The 13,364-nt window shown below is 44.5% G+C and overlaps 1 protein-coding gene across 2 annotated transcripts in view; it reads right to left on the bottom strand.

Moving 5' to 3' along the window:
• DDX46 (DEAD-box helicase 46) overlaps positions 1 to 12,589 on the bottom strand; it is a 75,553-nt gene extending 62,964 nt beyond the window's left edge. For both annotated transcript variants that reach the window (XM_025388283.1, XM_025388281.1), the window contains exons 1-3: positions 12,368 to 12,589; positions 7,520 to 7,708; positions 4,417 to 4,560 (exon numbers count right to left, since the gene is read on the bottom strand). In XM_025388283.1, coding sequence (XP_025244068.1) covers positions 4,417 to 4,560; positions 7,520 to 7,708; positions 12,368 to 12,384 — 350 coding nt within the window. In that variant the 5' untranslated portion in view covers positions 12,385 to 12,589. The remainder of the gene's footprint in view (positions 1 to 4,416; positions 4,561 to 7,519; positions 7,709 to 12,367) is intronic.
• Between the last annotated feature and the right edge of the window lie 775 nt (positions 12,590 to 13,364).

Raw genomic sequence — 13,364 nt, 5'->3', positions numbered from 1 at the left:
CAAGGTCAGGAGATTGAAACCATCCTGGTCAACATGGTGAAACCCCATCTCGGCAGGGCACGGTGGCTCACGCCTGTAATCCCAGCCCTTTGGAGGTCCAGGCAGGTGGATCACATGAGGTCAGGAGTTCTAGACCAGTCTGACCAACATCGTGAAACCCTGTCTCTACTAAAAATACAAAAATTAGCCAGGCTTGGTGACAGGAGCCTGTAATCCCAGCTATTTGGGGGTGGGAGGCCAAGGCAGGAGAATTGCTTGAACCCGGAAGGCGGAGGTTGCAGTGAGCTGAGATCCGGCCACTGCACTCCAGCCTGGGCGACAGGGCGAGACTCCATCTCAAAAAAAAAACAAAAACAAAAAAATTAGCTGGGCGTTGTGGCGGGCGCCTGTAGTCCCAGCAACTCAGGAGGCTGAAGCAGAAGAATGGCATGAACCCAGGAGGTGGCATTTGCAGTGAGCCGAGATCACACCACTGCACTCCAGCCTGGGCGACAGAGTGAGACTCTGTTTCAAAAAAAAAAAAAAAAAAAAAAAACACTTGAAAATATAATGGGCCGGGCACGGTGGCTCACACCTGTAATCCCAGCACTTTGGGAGGCCAAGGTGGGCGGACCACAAGGTCAGGCTATCGAGACCATCCTGGCTAACATGGTGAAACCCCATCTCTGCTAAAAATACAAAAAATTAGCCAGGCGTGGTGGTGGGCGCCTGTAGTCCCAGCTACTCGAGAGGCTGAGGCAGGAAAATGGCGTGAACCCGGGAGGCGGAGCTTGCAGTGAGCCAAGATTGTGCCACTGCACTCCAGCCTGGGGCGATGAGCAAGACTCCATCTCAAAAAAAAAAAAAAGAAAGAAAATATAATGAAAAAAATTAATTCCATGATTAATCCCATGACACAAATGGGAAACATTACTAAATACTTGAACATACTATATACAAACAACAAAATTTAGGTAGGATAGTTAAAATGTGATAAATGAAGAAACAGACCTATATTCTGCAAGATAATTTTTATGTAGTAACATTTAAAATCCCAAGGGACACGCATTTTGAATGTTCTAATGTTCTAATGATTTTTGGGGGCTTGAGACGGAGTCTCTCTCTGTCGGCCAACCTGGAGTGCAGTGGCACAATCTCGGCTCACTGAAATCTCTGCCTCCCGGTTTCAAGCGATTCTCCTGCCTCAGCCTCCCGAGTAGCTGGGATCACAGGTGTGCGCCACCTGTGATCCCACACCTGGCTAATTTTTTATTTTTAGTAAAATAATTTTTTTATTTTACTATAAATAAAAAAATAAATAATTTTTTATTTTTAGTAAAGATGAGGTTTCACCATGTTGGTCAGGCTGGTCTCAAACTCCTGACCTTGTGATCCACCCGCCTCGGCCTCCCAAAGTGCTGGGATTACAGGCGTGAGCCACTTCACCTGGCCTTCTAATGATTTTCTAATGTTAAAATAACCTGCCATCCTTGGAATAAACCCAACTTGTTTATGCACCCCAACTTACGGCATCTCATAACGAATAAAATTTCTTAATTTTAATGTAATCAAATTAGTCCATCTTTTTTCTCCTTTATAACTGGTGCTTTTTAAAGTAGTTTAGAAATCCTTCCAGATTTGATGTAAGATACCTAGAGGTGAAGAAGATACTCTCTAGTACAAACTTTTAAAAGGTTTAGAATTTTGCCATCTAATTTCGTCTTTGCTTGGAATTGCTTTTTGTTCACAAAATACGGTAGGCAGTCTTATTTCATAAAAGGATACTAGATATCCCTAGAAAAATTTTTTTAATTTTCTGGCCAGGCTTGGTGGCTCACGCCTGTAATCCTAGCACTTTGGAAGGCCGAGGCGGGTGGATCATAAGGTCAGGAGATCGAGACCATTCTGGCTAACACAGTGAAACCCCATCTCTACTAAAAAATAAAAAAAATTAGCCGGGCATGTTGGCACACGCCTGTAAGTCCCAGCTACTCAGGAGGCTGAGGCAGGAGAATTGCTTGAACTCACGAGGCAGAGGTTGCAGTGAGCCGAGATTGCACCATTACATTCCAGCCTGGGCAACAGAATGAGACTTTGTCTGAAAAAAAAAAAAAAAAAATTCTCCACTTATTACAGCACCACCTCTGTCACCTAATCAAATTACCATGTGTATGGATGTGTTTCTGGGCTCTTTACATGGTTCACTAATCTGTTTGTCCACTGCTACACAAATTGCACATTGTCTTAATTTCTGTAATTTTTTGGTTTTTTTTTTTTTTTTTTTTTTTTTTGAGAACGAGTTTCACTCTTGTTGCCCAGGCTGGAGTGCAATGGCACAATCTTGGCTCACTGCAACCTCCGCCTCCTGGTTTCAAGCTATTCTCCTGCCTTAGTCTCCTGAGTAGCTGGGATTACAGGCATATCACCACGCCCAGCTAATTTTGTATTTTTAGTAGAGATGGGGTTTCTCCACATTGGTCAGGCTGGTCACGAACTCCCGACCTCAGGTGATCCGCCCACCTCGGCCTCCCAAAGTGCTGGGATTACAGGCATGAGCCACCGCACCCAGCCTAATTTCTGTAACTTTTAAGACAAGTCTTGGCTGGGCGCGGTGGCTCACGCCTGTAATCCCAGCACTTTGGGAGGCCGAGGTGGGCAGATCACTTGAGGTCAGGAGTTCCAGATCAGTTCGGCAAACATGCCAAAATCCTACCTCCACTAAAAATACAAAAATTAGCTTGGTATGGTGGCGGGAACCTGCAATCCCAGCTACTTGGGAGGCTGAGGCAGGAAAATTGCTTGAACCCCACAGGCAGAGCTTGCAGTGAACTGAGATTGTGCCTCTGCACTCCAGCCTGGGCGACAGAGTGAGACTCTGTCTCCAAAAAAAAAAAAGTATTCAACTCCAACTTCATTATTAATCACGGAAATGCAAACTGAAACAATAACAATATTATTATTACACATCTGTCCAGTTGGCAAAAATTTAAAGGACTGACAATTCCAAATACTGAAAAGGGCATGGGATAACAGCATTCTCACCCACTGATAGTACAAGTATCATTAGTACAAACTCTTTGAAAAGCAATTTGAGATTAACTACTAAAAATAAAGCTATGTTTATTCTACAACCAAGCACTTTCACTTCTAGAAATGCACACTAGGAAAAAGGTATGTGCATATATACCAAGAGATACACACACAAAAGCTAATAGCCCAAAGGTTAAAACAAACATCCATTTTCAGTAGAATGGATAAATTATGGGATATTTATACCACAGAATACTACTCAGCAACGAAAATGAACTACTGCTGTAACATGTGAATCTCAAACAATGTTGAGCAAAGACACATATGAACACATGACTCCATTCATGTAAAGATAAAAAGAAAACATAAATCTAAATTTTTTTTCCAGATGCAAACGCAGTTGTAAAACTATAAGGAAATGAAGAAAATTACTAGCACAAAAGTCAGCAGTGGTTTCACCTAGCAGGTAGAGAGTTAGGTCTGAGAAGATAAATGGAGGACTTATGGGATACTGACAATGTTTTATTTCTTGACTTTGATGGTGGGCATATGATATTTGTTTTATAATTACTTAATAAACTACATTTTTTTTGTTTTTTTTTTTTTTCTGAGACAGAGTCTCACTCTGTTGCCCAGAGCTGGAGTGCAATGGTGCCATCATCTCAGCTCACTGCAACCTCCGCCTCCTGGTTCAAGCATTTCTCCCACCTCAGCCTCCCAAGTAGCTGGGATTACAGGCACGTGCCACCATGCCCAGCTAATTTTTGTATTTTTAGTAGAGATGGGGTTTTACCATGTTGGCCAGGCTGGTCTCAACCTCCTGATCTCGTGATCTGCCTGCCTCGATCTCCCCAAGTGCTGGGATTACAGGCATGAGCCACCACGCCCAATCCTAATAAACTGTATGTTTATATTTTGCTCACTTTTTCTGAATTTATATTTTGTTTTTAACTGATATAGAACTTCCAGAATGGGCAGAGTGGCTCACACCTATAATCCCAGGACTTTTGGAGGCCTAGGTGAGAGGATCGCTTGAGTCTACAAGTTTGAGGTTAGTGAGCTATGTTCTTGCCACTTCACTCCAGCCTGGGCAACAGAGTGAGACCTTGTCTGAAAAGAAAATGACAGAGTTTCTACAAAGATGTCTGTAAAATACATTTCCGATCAATAGTATGTATTAAATAAGAATACAATGTATTGACTGTTAAAACTGACAGAATCTAGTATTTTCCAGCTGAATTACAAACATTATAACCGATTAAAATAAAACATTGCCAACAGTTCATGGTAGGAGCCAAATACAGTTAATTCTCTACAAAAATAAATTTAAAGGAAAAAAAAGAAAGGCGCAGAGAAGGGAAGCAGTCCTCAATCTGCATTATAGATGCAGCCCAATGATAACATTACCTATTCTCAATTTTCTTGCTTTTATTGCCAGGACTGGAGGATCGGGATCGCCGGCCCCGGCTTCTACTCCTTGAGCGTCTCCTGTCTCTACTTCGAGATCTTCTTCGCTCTCGGCTTCTGTCTCTCTCTCTACTTCTGGAACGTCTGAAAGGGGAACACTTTTCATTTATTCTATGACCAAATGGAGTTACTATTTCAGATCAGGATTCTGTCCCACATTGAAAGAATCTTAATTACTACCATCATTAAAGGCAGAGATCTCAATGAAGTAAAGCCAGGTCTTACAAGTGCTCAATGAAAGAAATGAGAATACTAATTTTTTTTTTTTTTAAGACAATGTCTCAGTTCTGTCACCCAGGCTGGAGTGCAGTGGCACAATTGCAGCTCACTGCAACCTCTGCCTTCCAGGTTCAAGTGATTCTCCTGCCTCAGTCTCCCCAGTAGCTGGGATTACAGATCTGCACCACCATGCCAGGCTAATTTTTTTTTTTTTTTTTTTTTGGAGACAGAGTTTCACTCTTGTTGCCCAGGCTGGAGTGCAATGGCACGATCTTGGCTCGCCACAACCTCTGTCTCCTGGGTTAAAGCGATTCTCCTGCCTCAGCCTCCTGAGTAGCTGGGATTACAGGCATGTGCCACCATGTCCAGCCAATTTTGTGTTTTTAGAGATGGGCTTTCTCTATGTTGGTCAGGCTGGTCTCGAACTCCCAACCTCAGGTGATCTGCCTGCCTCAGCCTCACCAAGTGCTGGGATTACAGGCATGAGCCACCATGCCAGGCCAGAGAATACTAATTTCATAAAGATGTTTGTGAAAAAACATAATAAATCTGTAATTAACATCGATTTAAAATTGATGGTCTAAGATAGAATACCTAGTTTCAGATAGCCTAAACCTAAGTATAAGGATAGGCATAATGGGGCTACTAAAAGATCACTGATCTGAAGATGAAGAGGCAAGAATTTCTATCCTGCTACTCCTGGTAACTAATGACATGATACAGGTCAGATCTCCAACTTTCTGGGTCTCAGTTTCATCATCTATAAAATATGGAGACTTCACTTGACATCTTTGAAATCCTTCTTGCTCTAAAATCTTATGATTCTACTTTCACACCAAAAAGTCAAAGACCAAATGTTAAATAACCATTTTCACTTAAGTACTTGAATTGTGTGAAATTGTCCTAGGACCACAAAATGTGAAAATGAATTAGTTAGCACTACCCACATTGTCACGTGAGAATTTTTTCCTTGAATCCTATGTAATACCAATGTACTCCAATGTCTGAAAAGGATGAAGTTAAATTCTTTCTGTGATCCACTCACAACACAACCTTGTCTTGCTTTCCTATTTTAATGAGAAACTGGGCAAGGTATGGTATCTCATACCTGTAGTCCCAACCTTTTGGGAGGCCACTAGCAACACAGTTAAGATCCCCATCTCTATGAAAAGCTGTTTTTAATTGGCTGGGTGTGGTGTGTACAGAAGATTACTTTCTATTTTTCTGTTACAAGATGGAGTCCTGATCTGTCACCCAGGCTGGAGTACGGTGGCACCATCTCGGCTCACTGCAACCTCCGCTTCCCGGGTTCAAGCAAGTATCCTGCCTCAGTCTCCCGAGTGGCTGGGAATACAGGCATGCACCAACATGCCGACTAATTTTTTTTTTTTTTTTTGAGACAGAATTTTGCTTTTGTTGCCCAGGTTAGAGTGCAATGAATGGCACGATCTCTGCTCACCGCAACTCCACCCCCACGGGGTTCAAGTGATTCTCCTGCCTCAGCCTCCCCAAGTAGCTGGGATTACAGGCATGCACCACCACACCTGGCTAACTCTTTTTTTTTTTCCAGTAGAGACAGGGTTTCACCATGTTGGCCAGGCTGGTCTCAAACTCCTGACCTTGTGATTCACCCACCTCAGCCTCCCAAAGGGCTGAGATTACAGACGTAAGCCACCATGCTTGGCCAACTTTGCCACTATTAAAAATACAAAAATTATCTGGGCGTCATGGAGCATGCATATAATCCCAGCTACTCAAGAGGCTGAGGCACAAGAATCACTTGAACCGGGCAGGCAGAGGTTGCAGTGAGCCAAGATCGCGCCACTGCACTCCAGACTGGGTGACAAAGTGAGACTCTGTCTCAAAATAAATAAATAAATAAATAAATAAATAAAGATTAAGGCACTCTTTAGTTTAAATCTATGACAGCTCATTAAAATAGTTTAAGAGGCTTGGAGAGAGTCTGCTTTGTTTCCTTTTTCTGTCTGCTTTAGAGGCTGCTCTAAACACACTGTTCAACAAATGGAAGAAGAGAAGAGAGAGAGAGGGAGAAAGGAGGGAGGGAGAGGAAGGGAAGGAGATAGGGCGAGAGGGATGGAGGAAGGGAGGGAGGGAAGGAGGGAGAGAGGAAGGAAATTTTACAAATTTCCACAAGGGTGGCAAAAAAAAAAAGGAAAGCAAAATTAACACCTTGGTCAGCTCTCCTGGAGCAGAACTGGAATAGAACCCCCTTGCATATAACTTAGTACTTTACTTTTTACTTCATTTTGTACATCCCTCGGAGGGCTTAAAGGGATATCTTTGGGTTACAGGAAATACAGCCTAAAGTCTCCAAACTAAAAATACTGTTTGATGGCTGGACGCGGTGGCTCACACATGTAATCTCAGCACTTTGGGAGGCCAGGGTGGGAGGATCACATGAGGCCAGGAGATCAAGAGCATCCTGGCCAACATGGCAAAACACCGTCTCTTCTAAAAACACAAAAATTAGCCAGTCGTGGTGGTGCACATCGGCAATCACAGCTACTTGGGAGGCTTAGGCATGAGAATCACTGGAACCCGGGAAGTAGAGGTTGCAGTGAGCTGAGATCATACCACTGCACTCCAGTCTGGGCAACAGAGTGAGGCTCTGTCTCAAAAAAGATGTAAAAAATATAAAATAAAACACTGTTTGATAGAGTCTTTGTAGGCACAGCCCTCTGGGTCTAATCAAGCAAGTTGGGGATAAAGAAAAGGGCATTGAAAACACACTTTTGAAGAAGCCTGCTATAGCTGAGACGGCCCAATTTATCACTAGTTCTTCGGAAATTAATTAATGTCTTACCTCAGACGCTTCCTGTCCCTTGACCGAGATCTTCTTTTATCCCTGCTACGAGACCTCTCTCTCCTCCTATCTCTATCTCTGCTTCTAGATCGCCTGTCATCTCCACGTTTACTTCTTTTGTCTGAGGGTGAGCGACTTCTAGACCGACTTCCAGAGCGACCCCGTGATGCCGATCGTTTTCGATAATGGCTAGAACAGTAAGTCAAAGATTTAGGTCAGCAAACACCGTTAGCTTCTATTATATTTCATTACATTTTTTCTAAAAATAATTTCAGCAGACAAATTTAACACTCACAGAACTTTTTATGAATTTTTCTAAAATTATGAGGGAAAAAAATGAACCCTTCTGCTTCAGCACAGGCACACGTAGAGATGGAAAATCTGTCTTGAAAGAGAGGCAAGGACAGTGAACAAAACAAACCAAGCTCCTGCCTTTGAGCTCCAGGCAGCTTACATTCTGGTAAAGGAAAAGACGGCAGACAAGTGAAGAAACAAACACTGTATAAAATAGGTTTATATACAATATAAATATGACATTTGTTACAGAGGCTTGGAGGAAATAAAGGAGCCATGTACATACACAGGGAATTTTCCATGCAAAAGGAACAAATGCAAAGTCCCTAAAGAGGAAGCTTGACTGGTGCGTTCAAGGAACAGCAAGGATGCCAGTTGCGGCTAGTGTTAAAAGAGTAACAGAGTGTGCCATAAGATGAGGTCAGAAAAACAGCAGGCAAGCCAAACCTGGAAGGCCTTACTGGCCATTATAGAAGGACTCTGTCTCTTACACCAAGATGAAAATCTACTGGAAGACTTTAAGCAGAGGAGTGACACAACCTTGTTAATGTTTTTGTTTTTATTTTTATTTTTTTATTTTTTTGAGATGGAGTCTCGCTCTGTCGTCCAGTCTGGAGTGCAGTGGCCGGATCTCAGCTCTGCAAGCTCCGCCTCCCGGGTTCACGCCATTCTCCTGCCTCAGCCTCCCGAGTAGCTGGGACTACAGGCGCCCGCCACCTCGCCCGGCTAGTTTTTTGTATTTTTTAGTAGAGACGGGGTTTCACCGTGTTAGCCAGGATGGTCTCGATCTCCTGACCTCATGATCCGCCCGTCTCGGCCTCCCAAAGTGCTGGGATTACAGGCGTGAGCCACCACACCCGGCCTTATTTTTATTTTTAGAAACAGGCCCCGCTCTGTTAACCAGGATGGAGGGATGGAGTGAAGTGGTATGATTACAGCTCACTGCAACTTCAACCCTCCAGGGCTCAAGCAATCCTCCCACTTCAGCCTCCCAAGAAGGTGGAACTACAGGCAGGCGTCACCACACTCAGCTAATTATTTTTATTTTTTATTTTATTTTATTTTTTAAAATAAAAAACTCTGATGCCCAGGCTGGAATGCAATGGCACTATCTCAGTTCACTGCAACCTCTGCCTCCCGGGTTCAAACGATCCTCCTGCCTCAGCCTCCCAAGCCGCTGGGATTACAGGCCTACACCACCACACCAGCCACTTTTGTATTTTTAGTAGAGGAGGCAGTTTCACCACGTTGGTCAGGCTGGTCTGGAATTCCTGACTTCAAGTGATCCCCCCGCCTCAGCCTCCCAAAGTGCTGGGATTACAGGCCATGAGCCACCGCATGCAGCCTTTTTATTTTTATTTTATTTATTTCTTTTCATTTTTATTTTATTTATTTCATTCCAGCCTGGGTGACAGACAAGGTCTCACTCTGTCACCCAGGCTGGAATGCAGCGGCTCGATTGCCACTCACTATAACTTCGACCTCCTGGGCCCTAGCAATCCTTCCACCTCAACCACCTCCAGAGTAGCTGAGACTAAAGGCACACACCACCACACCCATCTTTTTTTTTTTTTTTTTTTTGTAGAGACGGTGTCTCACCATGTTGTTCAGGATTGTCTTAATCTCCCGGCCTCAAGCATCCTCCCACCTCAGCCTCCCAAGTAGCTGGCACCAAAAGCATAAAAGTGTGTGCCACTATGCCCACCTTTTTTTTTTTTTTTTTTTTTTTGTAGAGATGGAGTCTTGCTGTGCTGCTCAGGATGGTCTTGAACTCATGGGCTCAAGCAATCCTCCCACTTAATGTAATCCCAAAATGCTGGGATTACAGGCATGAGCCACTGCACCTGGCCTAATGTTTTTAAAGTCTTTTTCTGGCTGCTGAGAGAAGAACAAACCGAACAAAGGGAGGCAAGGACAAAAGGAGAATAGGTAGGATTAGCAAACACCAGCACTACAGCAATCATCCAGGCACGAAATAGTGGTGGCATAGATCAAAATGGAAGGTGGAAAGATTTTGAGAAGTATCAAAATCTGGATATCTTGAAGCTAGCACTGATGGGATTTAATGATGAATTAAATGTCAAGTGTGACAGCAAGAGAGAAATCACTCAGTTGCCATTTACTAAGATGGGAAGGCTGAGGGAGAAATAGATCCAGGGAGAAGGTGGATCAGAATATTAGGTATCCAAGTGGAGATATATAGTATGTAGTTGAAATATTAGCCTGGAGTTCAAGGAAGAGGTTTCTCTAGAAATATAAACTGGACAGCCATCAGTGTACAAAGGCTATTTATTTAAAGCTATATAAATAAGATCACTAGGAGATGAGTGCACCTAATTATCTTTCAAGCACCTCAAGTTCAACTTGTAGAAACCCAAACTTGTTACGCTTCCCTCCCCAAACCATTAATCATACCAACTTCTGGTCACTAGGCTCAAAACATTAGTTGTAAATATTTTTCTCTTGCTCTCATTCGATACAATAAATAAAACACCAAATGGCTGAGCACAGCGGCTCATGCCTGTAATCCCAGCACTTTGGGAGGCCGAGGTGGGCAGACAGCTTGAGCTCAGGAGTTGAGACCAGCCTGGGCAACATGGTGAAACCCTGCCTCTACAAAAAAATACAAAAATTAGCAGAGTGTGGTGACACACGCTTGTAGTTCCAGCTACTCGGGAGGCTGAGGTAGGAGGATCTCTTGAACCTAGGAAATATAGGTTGCAGTGAGCCAAGATTGTTTCAATGCACTCCAGCCTGGGCGACAGAGCAAGTCCCTGTCTCAAAAACAAAAAAAAAAAACACCAAGTAATACCAATTTCACCTCTGTAATTCCCTTCACATTATATCACCTCCACAGAGTTCCAACTATCACTATTCTATATCAGACTTATCTACCTAGGAGATTCTTAAAGACTGTGGTCTTTCTGTTTCTATTCCCTTTTCCATTAAATCTTACTCATTGCTGCTAAGGAGAATTCTGATTCTGTTACACCCTTTTTACTCAAAATCTTCAAAGGTTCACAAACAAATTGCTATCTTCAAAATCTACAATCCACCCACCTTCTGGACCCAAGTCCTATTCAGGACCCACCTCCTACTTCTCAAAAAAGATAAAAACCCTTCATGAAACCCACATATGTAGAAAAATTGGGCTTTTTAGCTATTTCTCTAACACCCTGAGCCTTCCCACCTCTGGGCCTTTCATGATTCCCTGAACAAACCTAGAGCACAGGCCATGCATAGCAGAGAGGTAAAGGAGAAGGCTGAAGGGCTAGAATGCATCTTCTTGTGAAGGGCCTTGAAGGCTGTCATAGAGTTTAAATTTCATCTTGGAAGCAGCAGGAACCAATGGAGACTAAGTCAGGGGCATGACATGTTCTTATCTCTACTTCAGAAGTGGCACTCTGGCTGTAGTGTGAGGGATCTAACAATTAGGAGAGCAACAAAGGAAGACAATCAATTCAGAGAATAATCAATTTAAAACAGGTGTAGTAGTCTGGACAATAAACAATTAGGGCCTCAATTAAGTCAGGGACAGCCAGAATGGGGAAAGGATGTAGAAACTAACAGGCTGTGGGTAGTGAGAGAGAAAAAATGAGTCAAATAAATATCACTTCCAGATTTCTGGGCTGGGCAGCCTTCAAGAGATTTAAAACACCGTTACAGGAATTTTCTGTAGTTAAAGAAATATTCTTTATCTTCATCCAGGTGATGATTACACGGTTTACATACTTGCTAAATTTCATCAAGTTTTACCCTTACGTTTTGTCCATTTCCCTGACTGTTAATTTTACCTCAACAAAGAACTGTTAGCATTAAAAACAAAAGCCTTCATTGTTCCTAGACATAAAATATCTCTCAGTCATTGCTAAATACATAGCAAATAGTCATTTTTAACATAAAATTCTCAAGGTTCCTAACAATCTATCAACAATCTAAAGTTGTGATGAGATCTCATAGTTCTAATAAGAGTTCACAGTCCATAACTTCAAAGGACAGAAAAGCAGGTAACAAAGAAATACGAAATCTATTTGCGAAGTAAATGCCCACGCAACAAGTATTTATCGTAGCCCAGTAAAAGCCTAGTCGTGTACAGTGCTGTCGATGCGGTAAAAATGTCTGCCCACAAGCTACTTTCATGTAACTTGGGAAAAGACCATAAGCGCACAAAGAACTAAAATACAGAATGATGGGAGTCGAGGAAACGTATGGAAATGCGAAGTAATAAGCAATCCAACTGGGATTACTTCTAACTGAAGTAATCAGAGCAGGCTCCCTTGAAGTGGCGGGATGTGGTGCCCAATCACTAATGTCCTGGAGGGTTGTTCCCGCTCCAGGGGTTCGAACCTTCTGATAGTAGTCCAGGAGAAGCCGTCGCTGGCCCAAGCACAACCATTCCCTCAGCCGAGGTCCCCCAGCCCTTCCAATGCCCGCGGGGCAGCGTTGGCCGCACGTGGGGCCGCGCCAGGCCTGGCCGGGCGGCCACCTCAACTCCCGCCTCTTCTCACGACCCCAAGAAGCCGTTCGCCCGCTAGCCCGCTCGGTCTGCCTCACCGTGACTCCCGACCCATGCTGCCGACCGCGGGAATGCTGGTGCCCTTGAGTACCACCCGCAGGGGAACGGGACAAACAAGGAGACTGCGCTGCCCTCAGCGCCCGGCAAAGATCCGCGCTAAGCACTAGCGACAGCTACACCGGCGGCGGCCATCCCAACGCGGCCAACGAAAACAGGACGTGCTGGCGCCGGCAGCCGAAGGAAGAGAAAAGCCGACCGGAAGCTGCCGCTCTTCCACAGCGCCCCCGCTCGACTGGAGGGCGCACAGCGCCGGCCTCCTCGAAAGATGATGGCTTGGCCCCGACTTCCCCGCCCCAGCGCCCGGCTGATTAGTGCGATGGAGCGTAGCGACTCAGCCTTGCCGGCCCGGGAGGATGTTTCGCGCCAGAGCCAAAGAGGCGTCTTGGGCAGGCTGATGTCTGCCTTAATTTGCGCTACATAATGCGGCAACTTTCTCCATACACGCTCTTTATTCATGTGTACATTCTCTCATTTATGTGTTGTCATATTCCAGGCTTCTGCTAGATCCTGGGTAGCTCAGTCTAGCGGGGGAAATAGAGATGACTAAGCCAGCGCAGTGGCTCACGCCTGAAATCCCAGCACTTTGGGAGGCTGAGGCGGGAGGATAGCTTGAGCCCAGGAATTCAAGACCTGGGCAACGTAGCCCCCGTCTCTGGAAAGAAAATAATAATAATGGGCCGGGCGCGGTGGCTCAAGCCTGTAATCCCAGCACTTTGGGAGGCCGAGAGGGGCGGATCACGAGGTCAGGAGATCGAGACCATCCTGGCTAACACGGTGAAACCCCGTCTCTACTAAAAAAAATACAAAAAACTAGCCGGGCGAGGTGGCGGGCACCTGTAGTCCCAGCTACTCGGGAGGCTGAGGCAGGAGAATGGCGTAAACCCGGGAGGCGGAGCTTGCAGTGAGCTGAGATCCGGCCACTGCACTCCAGCCTGGGCGACAGAGCGAGACTCCGTCTCAAAAAAAAAAAAAAAA

Source organism: Theropithecus gelada, chromosome 6, assembly GCF_003255815.1.
Source record: "Theropithecus gelada isolate Dixy chromosome 6, Tgel_1.0, whole genome shotgun sequence".
Lineage (NCBI taxonomy): Eukaryota > Metazoa > Chordata > Mammalia > Primates > Cercopithecidae > Theropithecus > Theropithecus gelada.
The sequence above is the reverse complement of the archived record's forward strand: the minus strand, read 5'-3'. Positions and strand labels throughout refer to the sequence as shown.